The following is a 21,343-nucleotide window of genomic DNA, read 5'->3' on the forward strand; positions in this document are numbered from 1 at the left end:
AACAGCGCAATGATAATACAAAGATATTTACAAGAATAGAAACATCAGGTTTCTATGTAGAATATCGAACAAAACAGTTTCATCTAAGAAACTGCTAAAAGAATAAGAATAGAAACATCTAAAAGACTGAGCATTACGAAATAGAGATATAGAGATATATTCTAATACCCTCCCTTAATGCTCAATCTATTTACAACACCAATACACCCGCGAAATTTTACAAATTTATCAGGACCAAGAGGCTTGGTAAAAATATCGGCGGGCTGCTCTGTGGTGGGAACATAGTGCAACTGAACTGAGCCGTCTTCAACCAGCTGTCGAATGTAGTGGCAGTGAGTTTCCACATGCTTTGTTCGTTCATGAAAGACAGGATTCTTGGCAAGTTTGAGCACTCCCTGATTATCACAAAACAAAGAAGTAGGCCCTGTCTGAAAAACATGCATATCTGCAAGCATACGACGAAGCCAAACTGCCTCACAGGCAGCCTTAACTGCTCCCCGATACTCTGCTTCTGTTGAGGAGAGAGCCACTACCTGTTGCTTCTTACTAGTCCAAGTAACAGCTCCAGATCCTAGACTAAACACATACCCAGCTGTAGATTTACGGTCATCAACCGAACCGGCCCAGTCAGAGTCAGTGTAGCCACTGAGAACAGGAGTGGAGCTGTGAGTATATAAGAGGCCATAATCAGAAGTACCACGCACATATCGTAGCACCCGCTTTGCTGCTATCCAATGATCAGCTTTAGGAGCTGACATAAAGCGAGAAATGTAGCTTACTGCAAAACTGATGTCAGGTCTGGTAGCAGTAAGATAGATGAGACTGCCCACTAATTGCCTGAATAAAGTTTCATCCACAAGAGGAGAGGATGACTGTGCTGAAAGTTTGAGCCCTGGTTCCATAGGAGTCGTGGCCGGTTTGCAATCCTGCATTCTGAACCTTTCCACAAGATTTTTGGCATACTTGGACTGAGAAAGAAAGATCTGATTTTCAGTCTGCCACACTTCAACCCCCAGACAGTAATGAAGAAGTCCCAAGTCTGTCATCTCAAAAGTTCTGCATAGATCTTGTTTGATCCCATGGATCAAATGTGCAGAGCTGCCAGTAATGATAAGATCATCCACATAGACAACTACAAACAAGATATCATCATCAGTATGCTTGATATACAGGTTTGCATCAGATGGACTCCGCTGAAAACCCTGATTTGTCAGATACTGATCAATTTTTATGTACCAAGCCCGAGGAGCTTGTTTCAATCCATAGATTGCTTTAACTAACCGACACACTTTCTGTTCTTGACCAGCAACCTTGAATCCTGGAGGCTGCGTCATGTAGACTTCTTCTTGGAGATCACCATTTAGGAAAGCACTTTTTACATCCATCTGATGAACTTTCCAATTGAACTGAGCTGCTAGGGCAAGCACCAGCCTGATAGTACTCATCTTGGCTGTAGGAGCAAAAGTCTCCTCATAGTCGATGCCTTCCTGCTGTGAAAATCCTCGAGCCACAAGCCGAATACTTGTCTAAGGTTCCATCAGCTTTGTATTTGACTTTATACACCCATTTGCAGCCTATGGGTTTTTTGTCTGCAGGAAGATCAGAAAGAGTCCATGTGTGATTCTTCTGAAGACTCTGAAATTCTGCTTCCATAGCCTGTTCCCACTCAGATATACCCTTAGCTTCTGAATATGTTTGAGGCTCAAAAGTACTGTGAAGGTTAGCCATAAGAGCAAAATTGACTGTAGACTGTTGTCTGTTCTTATGCCTAGAAGTTCTACCTTCAAGGAGCTCATCATCCCGGAGATCACCTATGGTTTTAGCCCACCATTTTGGCCGAAGAGAAGAAGAACCAATATCAGGATTAGAGGGACCAATATCAGGAGGAAGAGAAGCAGGCTCAAGAGCAATAGGGACAGCAAGAGGGGGATTAGCTTCTGGAGGAAGCTCAGATAGAGTAGTATCAAATCTTGATGCTACATCATCCCTCCCATCAGATGGACTGACTGGAAGAAGAACACTGTGAGGCGGATCCTCAGAACGCTGCTCAGAAGAAGAAGACTGAAAGAATCCTCTGTCTTCATCAAATACTACATCTCGACTGAAGCTAAGTCGACCAGTGACTATATCTATCAGCCTATAAGCCTTGTGATGATCACTGTAACCTGTCATCATGAGTTTCTGACTTTTGGAATCCAACTTAGATCGCTCAGCAGATGGAATCCAAACATATGCAACTGAGCCAAAAACTTTGAGATGACTGATCTTAGGCTTACGACCAGACCACACTTCTTCAGGAGTCTTCCCTTTAACAGCCTGAGTAGGGGATCGGTTAAGAAGGTAAACAACAGTAAATACTGCTTCAGCCCAGAATTTGTTTGGAACACTCCGGTGTTGTAACATGGAACGAGCCATTTCAACAACCGTGCGATTGTGACGCTCGACAACACTGTTCTGCTGGGGAGTGTAAGGTGTGGTGAATTGACGTTTGATGCCATGAATATCACAGAAGTTGGCAAAAGCTGAGGAACAAAATTCCCCCCCATTGTCGGTCCTAAGGGTCATGATATTACAACCAGATTCGTTTTCAACCAAAGTTTTAAACTTCTGAAAGGTACTAAGAGCATCAGATTGAGGCTTAGATTAGGCAATTTCATCAAAACTGGGTGGTGTTGACTAATGTCCCTAGATGATCAAGGTAGAGGCAAAGGCTAGGCAAGAGGCCAATAATGAAGTGTGATACTTATGATGAGGATCTCGATATAAGCAATGGTGGAGCATTGCTTGTCAAGGAGTGGTGGAATGTGCATGGCAGTGGTACCCCACAGCTACAGCATTTGGCAACATTGGTGATTTCACAATTGGTGAACACTTCTTCTAGAGAGAGTTGTTTAGCAACTGGCTTAGTTTATTTATTATTATTTTGGACCTTTTGGTCTTCATACTTCATTGTGCAGATGGTTGGCCTATTTTGTAAACATAACTATTTGGTCATGTTATTGTTGACAGTTGCTAGATAATCTACCTCGTTCCATAAGTTAATGGTCTACTTTCTATTATATGGTTTCAAAATTTGTATGTTTGTTTGTAATAGCTAGAATCTAGATTCCAGATTCCAGATGTTTGATACTCGATTGATTAATCATTAATGTACTATGAATGCCATTTCCACCTTCATAAATGTACAAATATGCATGTTTCATATATTTTGCAACTGATTTGGCATTCTGCATGTTATTTTTAATATATAAAATAGAGGCTCTGGGGATGCTCCACTTGATATTTTTTGGAAAATGATGGTCCTGGACTCCTGACACTCCCACTGTTCTTCACGTTCTCACAACCATAAAAACAATGCCTAACTCAGACTAGAATCATTTATAGCTAGTGCTTTCCTAAGTTCATAAACTCTGCAAATTTTGAACTAAAAAGCACTTCCTAAATAAAACAAATCTCCTGCTTCCTAAAACCTGAAAAGTGATCCAAAACAAGAAAGTCTACAACTGAAAAAGCTCTAAAGCTGGCTTATGCATGCTTCCTTTACTACTGTTGCATCACCTTATAAAAGTGCTTCCGTCCACTGTGCACTATTGCTGGACAGAATCAAGGTCCTGGAATTGCTCTAGCATGCCAAGCTGAAGCAGAATCGTTGGCTGAGCAACATGTAAACGAACATGAAGAATGCAGAGAAATAGCAGTCTTCTATCAAAACACACTATATTAGCATAATATCTCATTTGCCTGTAAAGACCCAGGGTCCTTTCCATGATGCTGTGTGTGTGGACAAGGAGCCACAACTAGACAACCTTGTCGAGATACCTCGAGTCACTGTTGCAGTAGAGAAGCCTATGTTTTAGGGTGATTAACTTGAGATCCTGTGCATAAAGGGCCTTAGCAATGATGTCGCGGATAAATCAGAACTAGGACACTTGCATCAAGGAATCAATCGTGTTGTTTTTTAAAATTTCATTTTTGAATATGCCATTGAGAAATTTTGAATGTACCTGGTTTAACACTGGAGAGCTATCAATGAGAATTTAAGTAACTTGACCTGGGTACACATGGATTCGAGTGTCTGACATGGGTGGATAGACTCCTTGAAATTGGCACGTAGGATACACAAATATATATATATATATATATATATTAAAATATAGAAATAAATATAGACTTAAAGATTTGGTCATCTCATATGATTAAACGATAGATCATGCATATAGATTCATAAAATCGGGAATCAGAAGTTTTGTGGTTTTCTCATTTAGTGTCATCAAAATGTATTACACAGAATGATTGATAAGATGAAATCAAGAAATTGAAGCATGATACTAATATACTATCATACTGTAGATGGAACGCCAGTGACAAATACAAAATAGGGTAGATTTGTACAAGAATATCATGGGGTATGAGTCATGGGCTATATCTCTACCTCCTACATCTTTTACTCATATCTTATGGAAGTACATTCCACATCTTTGTCCTTCCTCTTAATCTCTCTTCCCTTGCCCTGTATATTAGACAAATGTTCATATGCACTTATACCAATGTCCTCTCTACACAGTGTGAGAAAGTTTTTGACATGTTGGGACACAAAAGCACACCTTTTTTGAATTGTTTTTGATTTTTTTTGAAAGATTTTGGTTTTGAGTGTCAAACATGCCAGGACACTCGGGGCCTGAGTGCGAGCACATATGGGACATAGATTTGGAACAGTATGTGTGTTCAACACATAGGTTCCACATCTCCAACATTCAGATGCAGGACATGCGGGTCCTATCCAACAGGTCCTGTTTCTTAGATGAGAATATGATTAAGTATATGGTTCCTTTTAATCATTATTCAATGTTGAATGAGAATCATGAATGTCAGTTGATGACTGACAAAATTTTGAAGTTGAATGATTTGAATATTGAATTTCATTTGAAATTGAATATGAATAATTGCCCCTGATGTAGCTGTCTCCTATTTCAAAAACCATCGCACCTGCTTCCATACCTATACACTCTAGCAATATATATTTATATACATGTTTATGTGTATTTTGTTTAGAAATGCAGTCAGTTCTTTTTCATAGTAGTTCTGCCTCAGTTTACCGACAGGCAATCTGATTTCCAGGATAACAGTTTTACAGGGTACAAATTGGCATTCAATCGCCAAATGGCATCACTGCTGTTCGGGGAATTCTTCGGAGATTTAGTGACTTCCTTAAGCTTTTTGCTGCTGTAAGTGCAGAATGCTTCTCTTATCAGTGCATTTTATTTGTAGAACTTGAAATATACTTATCTAGTAGAGCATTAGTGGTTTGTTTATGCTGCTGCATAATGCCTTTGATGTAGTCTAAGTTTCATTGATTGACCTTGTTGCAGGTTACTCTTGAACTAGTTGTTCATATTTCAACCTTATGTCACTTAACAATTTCTTGTTTTCACCTCTTTCTGTCTCTCTCTAAATATGATAATATTTTTTAGGATATTTTTAATAATAAAGCATTAAAGAACCGAAATGGTGGGTCTGAAGGCTTGGTAAATTTCTTCTAATTTCTATCATGATGTCCATTTCCATCTTCAAGCTTTAATTTATTTCTTTTATCTTAGCTTGTGTTATCTTGTCTCAGTGAGGTGTTTGAAAATCTGGAGACTAGTAGATTATAACTTGTTTTCTTTATCTTGATAATTACTTGTGATGTTGGCTTTTCATTACTTCTTTAATTCTGTTCATCACACAATTACCAAAAACAATGAAGATCACAAAGAGACAAAATACACAAGATATATACTACATGCCAGGGCAAAACCCCTCCAAGGGGAAAACCCAAAAAATGCTTCTCTTCTTACAAAAAGACTTCCAAGACCCAATGACCAAAGCCAGCAAACCCTCCAAGCCCCAAACCAGCCCTCAGCAAGATCTTCTTCAAGGCAGCCTCCATAACTTCGATACTGCTACTTTGATGCTGCAACTTCGACCCCCTTCAACTGCTTTGGAATTCCGGCCCTGCAATTTTGGCCTCCTGCAACTGCAGCTACATAGAAACCCTAGCTTCGCACGGGTAAAGTTTCTTGGAATATAGAATGATGAATTAGATATAAAACGCATAAAAACATGGATTGAACCATATAACATCAATCATCTAGAAGTTATAATCTTCATCAACCACGTCCACAAGTTAGTAACATACAACATATTGAGTCTCATGATTCATCAATCTTAAAGTTTCAAGATTTCAAAATTCGATATATAGCATTTATCATCATTGATCACAAAAGTTGTAACTTGTACTTGTAACCATTACTATTACCAAGTAACCAAATGATAACAAAAAATATCTAACATGAAATGAAATGTTTCAATTTTCAACTTTCACGAAGCATAATATTCATAATTGATTACCAGTGAGTTATAAATGCCAACTTCAAACTTAAATTGTCATATATTGTTTACAAAAAATACCATAATAAATATGAAAGAGTCATTAGTTATAAAAAGGACTGGAAACTAGAAAAGACAAGTAAATCTATTATCTACTGCTTGATCCTCTTGCCACGAGAAATTTCTAATTTCTTGTCTCGTGCTTTATTGGGAGTCTCCTCTTGCATGGTCGAATGACCTTTGTGATCCTGATTAAATACAAGTTCCATACCCTTCTACCTTAGGTGTTCTTGATTATTGGGAGTCTCCCCCTCATTGAGGGCTTGGTGCTCTTGATTACATACAAGTTCCATACCCTAGTACATGAAAAAATCCAATGGAAACATTGCAATTCCCCCAACCTGAAATCTTGAAAAAATGATAAGTATGTTGGATTTTGAGTGAGATCTAAAATTCTACTTTCTCCATATGAAATCCAATGAGGCCGAAACCACTCTCAAACATCTGGAGTCATTTCATAGTAATGTTAAAAATTTAAGTAAAAAGATGAAAATGAAAGAAATTTAACATTACCATGAACTACATATCAACACTAGGGCCAAAATTCTTGTTTCCAATCTTCAATAGCTCCCTCTATCATGATTGATTGGTATTCTTCCTGCATAGCATTCCTCCATTCTTGATGTTTGGCTTCATCTTCATAGGAGGATGGTTCGACTTCAATAAGCTTTAAGTATGCAACATACCTTGAATACCTTTTTGTTCTTTTACTTCCTCTAGAGGTCCCTGATTGTTAATTTTAGGCAACAATGGTATGTTCTATGCTTTAGAGCAATTTTGCTTCAATTTCTTTATGAGCCCAATAGCAATTTCAGTTTAGCAATCACATAAACATGTAAGTAAAACGCTGATAGAACATGAACATAAACAGTAGAAGACAAGCCAAGACAATAGGGCACAAGATGTGGCAATAGCCAGGGACAAACCCCAATGTGGGGAAACCCTTGATCAAATGTTTTTTAAGTCTTCAATAGTTCAGTAGAGAGAGATAGTGAATTTATAAATTTTGATAATTTATAACAGCAACAAAAGAGCTCTAATAAGAAAAGTCAACGCTGGTTAACAGGGCAGATTTTCTTCCTCAATTCGGCTCAGTCAAACCCAGTCAACTTCGGCCTCCAACAGCGAGTCTAATCAGCCCAAAATAGTCTGAAAAATTCTAGTCAAAATTGGTCAACAAAAGTCAACACTGCAGCCAACCCTAGTACAGTCAACGCTGGTCAAATAGGAGGTCAGATTGCCTCGGTTCTTGTGCCCAAATCTGAGACCTGCTAGGACAGAATTCCTCCACTGAAAATCGCACCAAAAACAAGTCAACGCTTGATCAACGCAGTCAAAACATCCTTTGAAATTTTTGGTCAAATCTGGTCAACACTGAAACAAAAAAACCCTTCCTTCCCTTTGCACGTGAGGAGAGCAGCTTCCGGAGACTTGGAGTCCAATGCTAGATGAGGGCATCGGTTTTGAACATACATGACAGCGTTTGCAACTTCACCTCATAGAAACTTCGAAAGGCCTTGATCATGAAGCATGGCACAGATAACTTCTACAATAGAGCGATTCTTCCTTTCAGCCACACCATTTTTCTCGGGAGTGTAGGGCGTTGTAGTCTCCCTCTTAATGCCAACTTCTTTGCAATAATCTTGGAATTCATTGGATTCATACTCGGTCCCATTATCAGTCCTCAATATCTTGATTTTCTTCCCGAATTGGTTTTCGATCAAGGCTTTGAAATGTCGAACCCAGGGGATCACTTCATCCTTCTTCTTCAGAAATTAGATCCAGGTCTTGCGAGAGTAATCATCCACAGGTGAGATAATATAAGTATCCTCCCAAGGAGTTTACAGGCATCATACCAGATATGTCGGAGTGGATCAATTGCAATATGTCTGTGGTCTTGCTATTACTTGAGGGGAATGGTCCCTTGTAAGTTTTCCTTCGGCACATCCCAGACATACACCTTCAAGCTCTACTTTGAACTCGGGCATACCTATCACCATCTGTCTCACATCGGGTAGGGCCTTATAGTGAAGATGGGCAAACCTCCGGTGCCATAGTTTAGATTGTAGAGATGTGTCGCAAGACATGGCTCCCAGTGGAGTTCCTCCAACTTGATACAAACTGTCAACCTTGAACCCAAGATAAAAGCATCCTTGTAATTTCTTTTCCAAACACGTACCTTTCCATCGATAAAAGCCACTTTAAATCCTTTATCTTCCATTGCTGAAATGGACACGAGGTTCTTCTTGAGATTGGGTACATATAGTACTTCTTGCAAATGAATAGTGTTACCTTGATTCAATTGAAGGGTAACATTCCCTACTCCCTTCACGGGATAGGTGGCATCATCTCCAAGGATGATCCTCCAAGTTTGTCTCCTTTTCTATTAGATTAAAGAGGGATTCCTTATATCCGGTGAAGTGCCTTGAGGCACCACTATCAATCAACCAATTTCCCAAAGTCTTCGGAGGAGAGGCAGCGGAGAGGGCCGATATAAGATAGTACTCTTTTTTCTTATTGTTAACAACAGATTCATCATACCTGGAGTTCCTAGATTTCTTGGAGGGTCGACCATTTCCTTGATGTCTCACATTCCTTTTTTCTTTGCCATTGTCTTTGCCATTGTACCTGCCATTCCTTTGATCGTTGTTTTTGTTGTTGAAGTTGCCCCTGGAGTTGTTATGATAGTCATCATCTCGAGGTGTATCCCTTTTATTAGGACACTCCTTTGCATAGTGGCCAAACTTATTGCAAACAAAGCACATGCCCTTCCTTCCACCCTTAGATCCAGGCTTTCCATGGAAGTGACCTTTAGACCCTGCATTATTCCTCCTTTTGGCATGAGCGGAGAATGCAGTGGGGTTACTTCTATTAGAAGGCATTTCTTGCTCCACCATTCTTGTTTCTTCTTGAATGCATCTCGACATCAATTTTTCAAACCTTGGAATTTGATCATTGTTGAGTATAGTGGTTCTAAATACATACCATTCAGGTGTCGGAGTCCTCCAAGTGTGGTGAGAGTAAGTTCCTTGTCAGGAATGACTTCTCCAATCGAGAGTATATCATTCTTGATCTCAGTAATCCTCAAGCAATAAGATTGAATGTCCTCGTCCTTGCCCTTCTTAATATCCTTCAACTTATTCTTGAGAAAGAGAATTTGATTAACATTACTAACCTTGAGCCTGCTGACCAACTTGTTGTATATCTCCTTGGAGGTCTTCAATTCAGAGATATAGGCCACCAGATGCTTGTCAATGTAATCCCTGATAATCTTCTTCGCTTTGACTTCAACCTTATTGTACTTGGTCTTCGTAGCAGCCGGTGCATTTGAAGGAGGCTCGGGGATTTTACCTTGCACATAATCCATCACTTCCTTCTCGTCCAAGGTTAAATCAAGAGACATCTTCCATCCATGATAGTCAGATTTATCATGGAGCTTGTCTTCAACTGGGAAGTAGGATGAGGAACCCATTGAGTCTTTTGTCCTTGTCCAACTGTCTTTGGTGATTGCTCTTTCACTCTTGCTTGGGCTCTGTCTTCACCTTAGCTCTGATACCATATTAATTTTAGGCAACAATGGTATGTTTTACGCTTTAGAGCAATTTTACTTAAATTTCTTTATGAGCCCAATATCAATTTCAGTTTAGCAATCACATAAAATGTAAGTAAAACGCTGATAGAACATAAACATAAACAATAGAAGACAAGCCAAGACAAGAGGACACAAGATGTGGCACCAGCTAGGAACAATCCCCAATGTGGGGAAACCCTTGATCAAATCTTCTTTTAGTCTTCAATAGTCAGTAGAAAGAGGGATAATACAATTTACAAATTCTGATAATTTATAACAACAACAAAAGAGCCCTAACTAGTTAACTTCGGCCTCCAACAACAAGTCTAATCAGCCCAAAACAGTCTGAAAAAGTCAAGTCAAAACTGGTCAACAAAGTCAACCCTGTGGCCAGCCCTAGTACAGTCAACGCTAGTCAAACAGGAGGTCAAATTGCCTTGGTTCTTGTGCCCAGATCTGCAACCTGCTAGGATAGAATTCCTCCACCCAAAATCACACCAAAAACAAGTCAATTCTTGGTCAACGCAGTCAAAACAACCTCTGAAATTTTTGGTCAAATTTGGTCAACGCTGAAACAGAAAAAACCCTCCCTTCCCTTCGCATGTGTGGAGAGTAGCTTTTGATTTTTGTACCCAATCAAAGTAGGAGAGAGAAGATGAGTGAGTGAAGTGTGTCCAAATGAGGAGGCATCATGTATTTATAGGCAAACGTTGAGGATGAATAGACGTGACTGTTGGACTTCTGAGCCTACATGAGTTTGTTGGCCGACCTTGACAATTTGTCCATAATCAAAATAAATTCATAACTTCATTTGTACATGTCAGAATGGGATGATCTTTAGATCAATCCTACACCTCTTGGAGAGAGGAATCCAAGAAAAATATCAACTGTCATAAATAAGATGACCGATGTGGAGTTTGGCCCTAGTTGCCAATTTTAACATTGATGCTGTGTGTCCTTCTGCTTCTTGATGTGTAGTCTTCAACCAAGTAGGCCTCTTCCCATTTTTTGGAATAATCACTTGTTGTATAGGTTAACAACGACCTTCAATATTCTCTTGAGTAGATATCTGATCTTGACCATCATTGTCCCTAGAGATGTCCTCAAAGATCGGTATCTCTTCTTCATCAAAGTCAACCGGAACATGCTTTGATTTCTTGTAAGCTATGCTCTCATCAAAGATGACATCCTCGCTTACTTCAATTCAATGATCCTCCTTAATATAGATTCTATATGCCTTTGATGAAACACTATACCTGACAAAGATGCCCTTTAGACTGGGAGGATCTAACTTCTTTCTCTTGTCCTTAGGTATATGAATATACACAGGACACCCAAATATTCGAAGATGATCCACACTTGGCTTCTTTCCTATAAATGCTTCGTCATGAGTCATATTGTGGAGATTTTTGTGAGGAATTCAGTTATGCAAGTAAACAACTATCATATATGCCTCACCCCATAGGAATTGAGGGAGATCTTGATCATGTAGCATAGTCCTCACGCATTACTCAATAGTTCTATTCTTCCTTTTTGTCACATCATTCTGTTCAGGATTATATGGAACAATGAGCTCCCTCAAGCAATAAGATTGAATGTCCTCGTCCTTGCCCTTCTTAATATCCTTGCAGAAAGCTATTAGTTCTTTTGAGGTGCATTCTCCCCCATTATTTGACCTCAGAGTCTTGATCCTTCTCAGATAGTTTTCCCACTTCATTCTTGAACTCCTGGAACTTTTTGAATACCTCATCCTTATTCTTGAGGAGGTATAACCAAGTCTTCCTTGAGAAAGCATCAATGAAGGTTATACATAATACTGATACCCACCAAGAGACTTGACTGCGATTTGTCCACATACATCTGAGTGTATGAGATCTAAAACTTCCTTAGATTTGGTATCACTTCTTGCAAATGGTATCTTTACATTCTTGCCTAGAGCACATCCTTTACAGGTTCCTTCACATTCCTCCAATTTGGGGATGCCATTGACCATTTGACCCTCAGAGATTGCAATTTCTGATAATGAAGGTGTCCATACCTTCTATGCCATAGTGCAAAAGGGCTCACATCCAAATGGACTAGGTCTTGAGATAGAGGTGTAAAGAGTTTATATAATGTCCCTTCACGGATCCCAATCACCATAGCTTCATTAATACGATAAGCCTTACCCCAAACCAGAACCTTACCATCAACAAAAGCAATTCTATCACCCTTATCCTCAAGAAATGGAAAGTAAGTTTTTCTTCAAACCTAAAATGTATAGAATATTGTTGAGGTGAATGCTTCCACCAGATTCGAGCTCCAAAGAAGTAGACCCAACGACTTTCACTGGATAGCTTTTGTTGTCTCCAAGTTCAATTGAGTGAGAGGAGTTTCCCTTAGATAGGGTTTGGAGTTGACTGCATTCTCCAGTGATGTGTCTGGAGGCACCACCTTACAATAGCCCATACATTCTCGTGCTTGAAAGTGTTAGATAAAGCAAAAAACAAACTTCCATCTGATGTTTCCTTTGCAATCTTGGAGATGACCTTCATTACAGATTGTAGCAGCGCAATGGATGAGGGGAAGCAGGCCGAGCATCAACAACGCAGAGGACCAACGCCGTGGATTAGTGTGATACTTCTGTTGAGAAGTATTGCTAGAGCACATTCCTTGCTAAGAGGGAGTGTTGATTTTTGGTAGCATCGGATGTGCTCTAGCTCCGAAATTTTGTGGAGGGGCTAGAACACAAGAGATCTCCAAGATCCAAAAATCGTTTGGTGAAATTCCACCTGGATTGTATTTTATTAAAATAATTAATATTTTTAATGGGATTCCTACATCTAAACTTAGGAAAATTAAAATATTAATGGGTATTAATGAAAATATGGGTGAGAAGCTTCCAAGAGACAAGGATTAAGTCTAATTTAATCTTAGCCATTGATTAGAGATTAGATCACGACTGTTGATTTCTCAGCAGGAAAAGTATAAAGGAAGGCTTGGGGTAAGTTGGAGAATACACATAGAGAGATTGAGGAAATCGCTTTTCTGAGGTGAGAAGTTCTCAAGAGGAAAATCGATTGGGGAGATCTTGTAGAGAGGGGCAGTTCGACAGAGGGACTTCAGTCCAAGCCCGAGAATACATAACAGAGAGGCAGAGCAGCACCAGGGAGAGACAACACAGCTCCAGAAAGGGTGATGCAGAGGCTAGAGAAGCTGACGCAGACTCTTGGAGGCAGCGCTGGGGTTTCTGTGAGGCAAAGAGAGCAACAATTCAACAAATTGATTTTTGAGTCGGGGAGGCTCACTGGGAGGGTGATGCAACTCCTAGTGGAGGTGACGCAGTGCCAGCGCATAGCTTGGAGCAGCCATTGCTGCCTAGCAATGGGGACAACATAGTCCCCTGTGGGGTTTGTTCATCTAGTTGCTGGATTCGCCAAAATATATGTCTTCGGATAGAGGTACTTCTTCCGGGTTTATTCTCTGTTGGGTGAGTTGGATTTGGCACCCTAGTTGTATTCAGAAATCTGCTTAATAATAAAACCCTCATATCTGCTGCACTGGTTTTCTCGCATTGGGTTTTTCCGGGGACGTTTAGCCCAAAAATAAGTGTGTCCTCTGTGTGGTTATCTCATTTTTTTTTTTCAGTACTTGATCTGTATAGTGGTGTAGGCTGCAACGTATTTGCATTAATATTTTCTGAAAATAACTTGTTAATGAAGAATACAAGTAGGTAATGAAAATCAGTTTACTGCAGTAGGATTTCTGGTGTGTTAGATTCAGAAAATTTCAAATGGTATCAGAGCGATTGCAAATCAAGGAGGACTAAAGCCATTAGTGAAAGGACAAAAGAAAATCTGTGCTAAAGACACCTACCCCAAGAGACAGCGTAGTTTCTAACCGAGAGTGCAGATGAAGGGTGACGCAGTCACCAAGGGAGGCTCACGCAGAGCCTGTGTCAGCCTGATTGGGTGACGCTGTTGCTGTAGAGGGCAGCTTAGTGATTGTTGGGCCATTGCATAGACTGTTGAGTCTCGTTTTTCCGGTTGTCGTGGCTAGAGGTGCAGCGTAGACTTCATTTGGAGTCGCTGGTGGGGTGCTGATTCTGTTGGTGCAGAACAATGCCTAGTGGGGTAGAAGCATAGTAGAGGGAATTAGTTCCTTAGAAGATTTCTTAACAACACATCTAGATCTAGTGCTGAGCAATAGCAAAGAGAGATCAGAGAGGGGTGGTTCGACAGTAGTTGGCAGAAGGATTTCCGTGAAGGAAATCAAAATTCAAAGGGAGCTTGTTCCTTAGAGGATTTCTAGTGCCAAAGAAATCCAAATCCGAGTTTTGCTGGGGCAGTAATGAAAGAGGGAGAAGAGGACCAGTTCGACATTCTTTTGAGCAGAGATGGCCATTAACAGACTGAGGGATCAGGACAGGTTGGATGGAGCATCCAACTTCGTCATCTAGAAGGCCAAGATCCTGGCAGTTTTGGATAAAAATCGCATCAAGGATTATGCCTTGAAAACGGTTGTTGTTCCAGTTGATGCTGATCCTCTCAAGAAGTATGAGGAGGCTCCGGCAAAAGCAAAGTGCATGATCTTGGACGGGGTCAAGGATCACAACAAGGGAAATGTGGGAGGCCTTGACCACTTTGTACGAGGGAACTTCTGTTCAACGGAAGATGTTGCTTGAGAGTTAGCTGAGATAGTTTCAGATGCAGAAGGGAGAAGAAATCGATCCCTTCCTTCTCAGGTTGCAAGGGATCTGTGACCAGCGAACTTCCGTAGGGGCTACACCAGATCTTGAATTTATGGTTAGGACTGCCCGGAATGAAGTCACTGAAGGCTGGGAAACCTTTGTCCAAAGCATCTTGGGCAGGGATTCTCTTCCCAGTTGGGAGGTGATGTGGGCAGCTCTTTGATAGGAAGAGATCAGACGGTTGGCTAAGGCGGGAAGCAGCAGCAAAGGGATCAGAGTCAAGGAGGAGGAAGAGGAGGATGCGGCTTTCGCATTAAAGGGACAACAAGGGCAGCATAAGAGAAAGAAAAAGAACATATCCAAAGTCAGATGCTTCAGATGTGGAGAAACGGGTCATTTCGCCACATAGTGCCCTCAGAAAAAGGGAAAAGAAGAGAAGTCTGACCCAAAGGCTGCTCCAACGAACGCTGGCGGAGAGGACAACGATGATGATTGCGCCATGAGTGCTCATGCACCTCTAGAAAGGAGGTGGGGCAATATTGAGCTGTAGTCGGGAGGACTACACAGTGGGTAGGATCCTTGAGGTGCCCAAACTCTTGGATCACATACGGCTACGGGAGCCCTTAATGACAGTAGCAGAATGCCGGGAGTTAGTTGGTGTGAGGGATGATGGAGCAACAGTGGCAGAGCTAGAGTGCCAAAGTCTGAAGCAGCGCAGTGGAGTGTTGCAGTAGTGCGAAAGGGACACAACAGATACAACAACAACACAGTAGCATCAGAGGGTCAGCATAGATTAGTAGCAGAGGTGGCTTCAGCATGAAAGGGGCATCCAGACTGACCAGTATGTCAGCGTTTGGGTGGCTCTTTAGTTGCTTACTTCTCAGCAACTGAGTTGCAGTGCAACAATTAGTAGTGGTAGTGCTATGGGCAACATGATGCATCATATTGAGAGGGAGCTGCAGCACAGAGGCAGCAGTGACAGTGGTAGTGTCATGGGTAGCATTACAGATTGTAGCAACGCAGTGGATGAGGGGCAGCAGGTCGAGCATCAGCAACGCAGAGGAACGATGCCATGGATTAGTGTGATACTTTCGCTGAGAAATATTGCTAGAGCACATTTCTCATTAAGAGGGAGTGTTGATTTTTGGTAGCATCGGATGTGCTCTAGCTCCGAAATTTTGTGGAGGGGCTAGAACACAAGAGATCTCCAAGATCCATAAATCGTTTGGTGAAATTCCACCCGTATTGTATTTTATTAAAATAATTAATATTTTTAATGGGGTTGTTAAGTCTAAACTTAGGAAAATTAAAATATTAATGGGTATAAATAAAATATGGGTGAGAAGCTTCTAAGAGACGAGGATCAAGTCTAATTTAATCTTAGCCGTTGATTAGAGATTAGATCACGACCGTTGCTTTCTCAACAAGAAAAGTATAAAGGAAGGCTTGGGGTCAGTTGGAGAATACACACAGAGAGACTAAGGAAATCGATTTTCTGGGGTGAGAAGTTCTCAGGAGGAAAATCGATTGGGGAGATCTTGCAGAGAGGGGCAGTTCGACAGAGGGACTTCAGTCTAAGGCTGAGAATACATAGCAGAGAGGCAGAGCAACACCAGGGAGAGACAACGTAGCTTCAGAAAGTGTGACGCAGAGGCTAGACAAGCTAACGTAGACACTTAGAGGCAACACTGGGGTTTCTGTGAGCTAGAGAGAGCAACAATTTAGCAAATCGATTTTTGAGCCGTGAAGGCTCACTGGGAGAGTGACGCAGCTTCTAGAGGAGGTGATGCAGTTCTAGCGCAGATCTTAGAGCAACCATCGCTGCCCAACACTGGGGACAACACAGTCACCTATGGGGTTTGTTCATCCAGTTGCTGGATTTGCCAAAATGTCTGTCTCAGGATAGAGGTACTTCTGCTGGGTTTATTCTCTGTTGGGTGAGTCGGATTTGTTAGCCTAGTTGTATTAAAAAATCTGCTTAATAATAAAACCCTCATATTTGCTGCATCGATTTTCCCGCATTGGGTTTTTCTAGGGACGTTTAGTCCAAAAAGAAGTGTGCCTTTTTGTGGTCTCATTTATTTTTTCTGTTCTTGATCTTTATAGTGGTGTAGGCTGCAGCGTATTTGCATTAATATTTTTTGAATATTTCTGCAAAATAACTTGTTAATGAAGAATACAGGTAGGTAATGCAAATTAGTGTATTGCAGTAGGATTTTTGGTGTGTTAGATTAAGAAATTTTCACAATTTCGGCCTCTTGCAACTGCGACTTCACATAAGCCCTCTGTACGTGTGAGAGAGAGAGAGTTTTAGCCCAAGAAACTTTGCTCTTTTCTTCCCGTCTTTGTCCTCCTTAGCTCTTCTTCTCCTTCGTTATTGTAGATCGAACTTGACTTGAGTTAGTTTCTAAATGAGGTTGAGCTCCCTTGTATTTATAGCCTCTCAAGAGGGTCGAATAACCCTCCTTTAGGTTGACTTGATCTTTCTCTTGGGCTGACTTGGTCTTGGGATACAAATTGGATTTTTCTTGATAGAATATATATTTTTTTCTTTATTACAAAGAGCCCAAATGGGACTATGACACATGACCAGTAATGTTCTTTATTCTAGAAAGATCTAGAAAGACCTAGAAAACCTAAAACCGTGAAGAACATGCTTTTGACTCAAACTTGAGTATGAAACCCATATTGCAAAAATAAATATAATTTCTTTTTTCTTTTTTTATAAAGAATGTACGATGTCATGATGATTTATAATTAGGTCATTATGAAGACCGACCCGAGTTACAATTTTCAATAGGGGGTAGCTCAATTGGTGATCGAAGTAATGTGAAATTTGTGAAAATTGCGAGATCTAAGGTTCAAACCCTCTTGGTTGTGACCCAAGTTTACGGGGAGGAGGACAGACCGTAGACCCCCAAAGGTTTACTAGTAGTTATGTAATGCCCCTTCCCAATAAATTCTGCTTGGGGATTTCTACAATTTTCCAATTTTGAGGCGAAAACAATTTTGGTGCCAACCTTAGGAAAAGTGGATTAAAAAGGAAATTTTTATTAAAGGTGCTAAGGGCGTTTCCCCAAGGAATTTCGATGGGAAGTGGAAAGTGGGGGTCACTCCAAGGGAATACACACTCCTTGGAGGAATTTGAATTGGATGAGAGAGGGAGTTTGATGGGTGGAGCCCACAAGGAGTAGATGGATTGCTAGCTATAAATTGGAGGTGAGGCTCTCATTTTGGTTTTTTTGCCAATTTACAATAGAACCAAGTTCTCTTGAGCTGTTGAACCAAGACAACTCAGTGTTATTCAACACTAGGGGATTCCAAGTGGAAATCTCCACTCTATCGTTGGGAACTTCAAATGCCACCCCTAGGAGAGATTTCCTTGCCATACTTAGCTACTACAAGAGCTGTCACAAGAGTTCAAACAACCAACCTTGCCAGGGGAGGATGCGGTAGGAGAATTTCATAACACTTGGAGGAGTTGCATGTGGGGAGAAGAAATTTCGGGCTATCTAGGGGCAAAGTGGTCTAGTATTTTGCTGAGAGTTTGCTGGTGGTTTCATAGCTGGAAGTTAAGGGAATTCTACAAGGGAAAATTCGTGGTTCCTAGGGCCTGCGCAGGCATCACACTAGGCAAATTCGCAGGGGCTTGGAGTCAAGGAATTTTGCTGTGAGAAAGGTTGGAGTTAGAGATAAAATTTGGGGAGGAATTTTCGGAAGATGGGGAAGAATTCTTGGTGGCATTTGGTGGGCCTCTACAACTATTTTTCAAGAGTGCATTATGCTTGTTTCATTGGGAAACTCACACTTTTTTGTGGGTTAGTTGGTTACTCTGAGTTGGGGCAAATCCTTTCTAGGTTTGGTTGAGTATTATTGGGAGAGGCTACAACTATATTTTCAGGTAGCAGTGGCTGCCATTTTTTGGGTTTGCCAAAAGCCATTTGGGGGTCGAAGTTTTCAACTCTTGGGGGAATTTTTCTCACCTGGGTTTGCTTCAACTTGCTTATGCAAACACAGGTGCACTTATTCCTTGCTATATGTACTCTATGCAATTCAAAATCTAATAAAATAGCTCAATAGTGTTTCTAAAATTTGTTTGGTGTTTTTGCATTTAATGTTATTTACAAATTCTTTGCTATTGTCTTGTGCGTGGTATCAGAGCATGTTCTTGGCCGGCATGGTGAGTGAATAACAGGTAATGCCACCAAAGTACCAAGGAGTTGTTTTCCAGAGGGGAGGTGGCAGAGGAAGAGGCAGAGGTCGAGGTAAAGAAGGAAGAGAATATCCATTTTTAGATACTGAGTTGGACAATTTTAGAGAGCCCATGGAGAATAACGAGGGTCTGGAACAACCCAGGCAAGGGGGCCAAAATCAAGTGCTATAGGAGTTGTTGATGACGAACTAGCAAATGCTGAGTCAAGGCCAGCTCATGATGGACATGATGCAACAAGTGATGGGATTGTAGTTGAACAACATACAAGAACTTCAACCTCAAGGAGACAGGGGTTCTAGGGCAGGGGGAGGTAGCCACACACATGAGCGTCGTTTCCAGCAGCTTGACACCCCTTTGTGTGGGCAAGCAAGTCGTCCCATGATGCCCCATTTTGTAAATGAGCCAGAGCATGAGAGGGAACCAAACTCAGTAGCAGATTTGGTGAACTCAATTGCCTCAGGCATTGATGAATATCAGGCCCTAGACCCCAGGATTCAGAGAGTGATATCATTTGGGAAGTACATTCACCTCAAGGAGAGACGTGCCATTGGAGATGGGACTCATTATAGAGGAGGGCAGTCAAATCAGGAGGTGCAGAAGATAGTTGCGAAAGTCACACTGCCCAACTATGATGGGTCAGCTATAAATTTGGCTAGGGCATGGGTTCAAAAGTTAGACACCAACTTTCATTTGAACCCCATCCAGGAGACAAATGCCATCCAGTTTACCACACTGCACTTGGAGGGAGATGCCTAGGAGTGGTGGTACCATGGCTTGATCACACTTGGACACATACACATCACCTCCTACATCGAGTTTACTAGGCAGCTGATTGAGAGATTTGAAAGGAAGGACCTTGGTTGCACTTAAGGGAGTTGGCCCACTTGAGACAGTGATCCTGTTGGCTCTAGAGACACACATAGGATAAAGAGGGCTTATGGAAACTAGAAAATCAAAATGATTAGAATGCTTTCGAACCAAGACTAGAGCGTAGATCTCGTCGTCCTGATCGCAACGGTGCGAACGGTTCCTCAATTCGAGCTCGTATGAGGGATAACGAGCTAGTCAAAGTTTTGGTTGACTTTTGTTGACTGGGCAGGGTTAATGGAGACACAATTTGGAAGTTTTCGGTGGATGGAATCCGGCTGGATTCCGGGCGAATTTGTGGCCTGTTTAATTTGTCTCCTTTGGTCATTTTTCGAATTTTTAAAAATGACTATTAATTTTAAATAAAAAAAATAAATAAAAAAATGGTGGCGAGCCATGACCCCCGCCATCGCCATCGTACCCCCAAACTATATTATGACAAAATTAACAAATTTATTGGGTCGACGGGCCATGACCCCTGTTGGCCCTCCCTCAGCCTCGCACCATAATACATTAAACTTTTTAATTATGGGGTGGGCGGGCCACCTTCGGTGGACCTGGCCCACATCCCCAAAACCCCAACACTCAACGTTACACTGTGTTAAAAGGAGGGGCCGGTGGGAGTTGAACCCACGGCTGGCGGGAGGGCCAGCCCCGCCCATGCGACGACCTCATATAACGCAGCCCATGTACCATGTACCACAACCTCCGCGCCGTTATAACAAAACAACGTGCCAAAACAATTACCACATATACTGCGGAAGTTATGGGGCGGGCCGCCCAATGCGGACTCGACCCCCAAAATACATTAACGCAATTTGTTTCAAAACTAAAGGGCATTAACATGGAGTAGGCAGGGTTTGACCACCCGACCTCCTCCACCAAATTCGATTTCATAACCAATCCACCAATGGCTGCCTTGGGACATCTGCCTGAAAAATTTATATAAACCTCACTTGTCAGTTCGCCCAACAAGCATGGAGGAACCAGGAGCGCGCATGGAATTCAAGGCCATAATTTTTTTAATTAATTTATTGCAGGTGGAACCATGATTGAGCAAAATTCTCATGGGGGTGAAATTTTTGTAGTGTCCAAATTGGACAAATTTTATGTCGATCTTACACCTCTCAGCGACACGAACTCGATGGCGCCGTCAGTTTCCTGATTTGAGCAGAGAATTTGCAGAGGACCCTGAGGAGGGAATCTTTGAGGAATCTAGCGAGAATCTAAAAGATTCCTTAAGCCCCAGATTTCCACTTTCTCAGAATTCAGAAATTTGATAGTTGATTTTGCACTATTCGATGCCACAAATCTGATGGTGTATTCAGATTTTCCATTTGCTCATTTCATTTTTCGATGACTTTTCTAAGTGGAGTGCAGGTGTCAACATTCATGTACGAGCAGCCATTTCCATGAGATTCGATGCTGTGAGATCGATGGTACGAACAACTTCAACAATTTGACATCCTTTTCTTTAGATGGCCCCAAGATGTGAGGTATATGCAGTGTGTTCATGTACTTCTTTTGCTATGCATTGTGCTGCACAAATCCCTGTTTGATGTTTGATGTGGGATCTTGTTTTCTTCCTTGCTTC

The 21,343-nt window shown here is 41.3% G+C and overlaps 1 protein-coding gene across 2 annotated transcripts in view; it reads left to right on the plus strand.

Annotated features, from left to right (window-relative positions):
- Positions 1-21,343, plus strand: part of LOC149197348 (PX domain-containing protein EREL1-like) — a 195,574-nt gene that overhangs the window by 47,524 nt on the left and 126,707 nt on the right. For both annotated transcript variants that reach the window (XM_089405830.1, XM_089405829.1), the window contains one exon: positions 5,127-5,225. In XM_089405830.1, coding sequence (XP_089261956.1) covers positions 5,127-5,225 — 99 coding nt within the window. The remainder of the gene's footprint in view (positions 1-5,126; positions 5,226-21,343) is intronic.

The sequence above is a fragment of the Pinus tabuliformis genome, chromosome 2_2 (genome assembly GCF_031772625.1).
Source record: "Pinus tabuliformis cultivar Carrire ecotype Pingquan chromosome 2_2, CPIR1, whole genome shotgun sequence".
Taxonomy (NCBI): Eukaryota; Viridiplantae; Streptophyta; class Pinopsida; order Pinales; family Pinaceae; genus Pinus; species Pinus tabuliformis.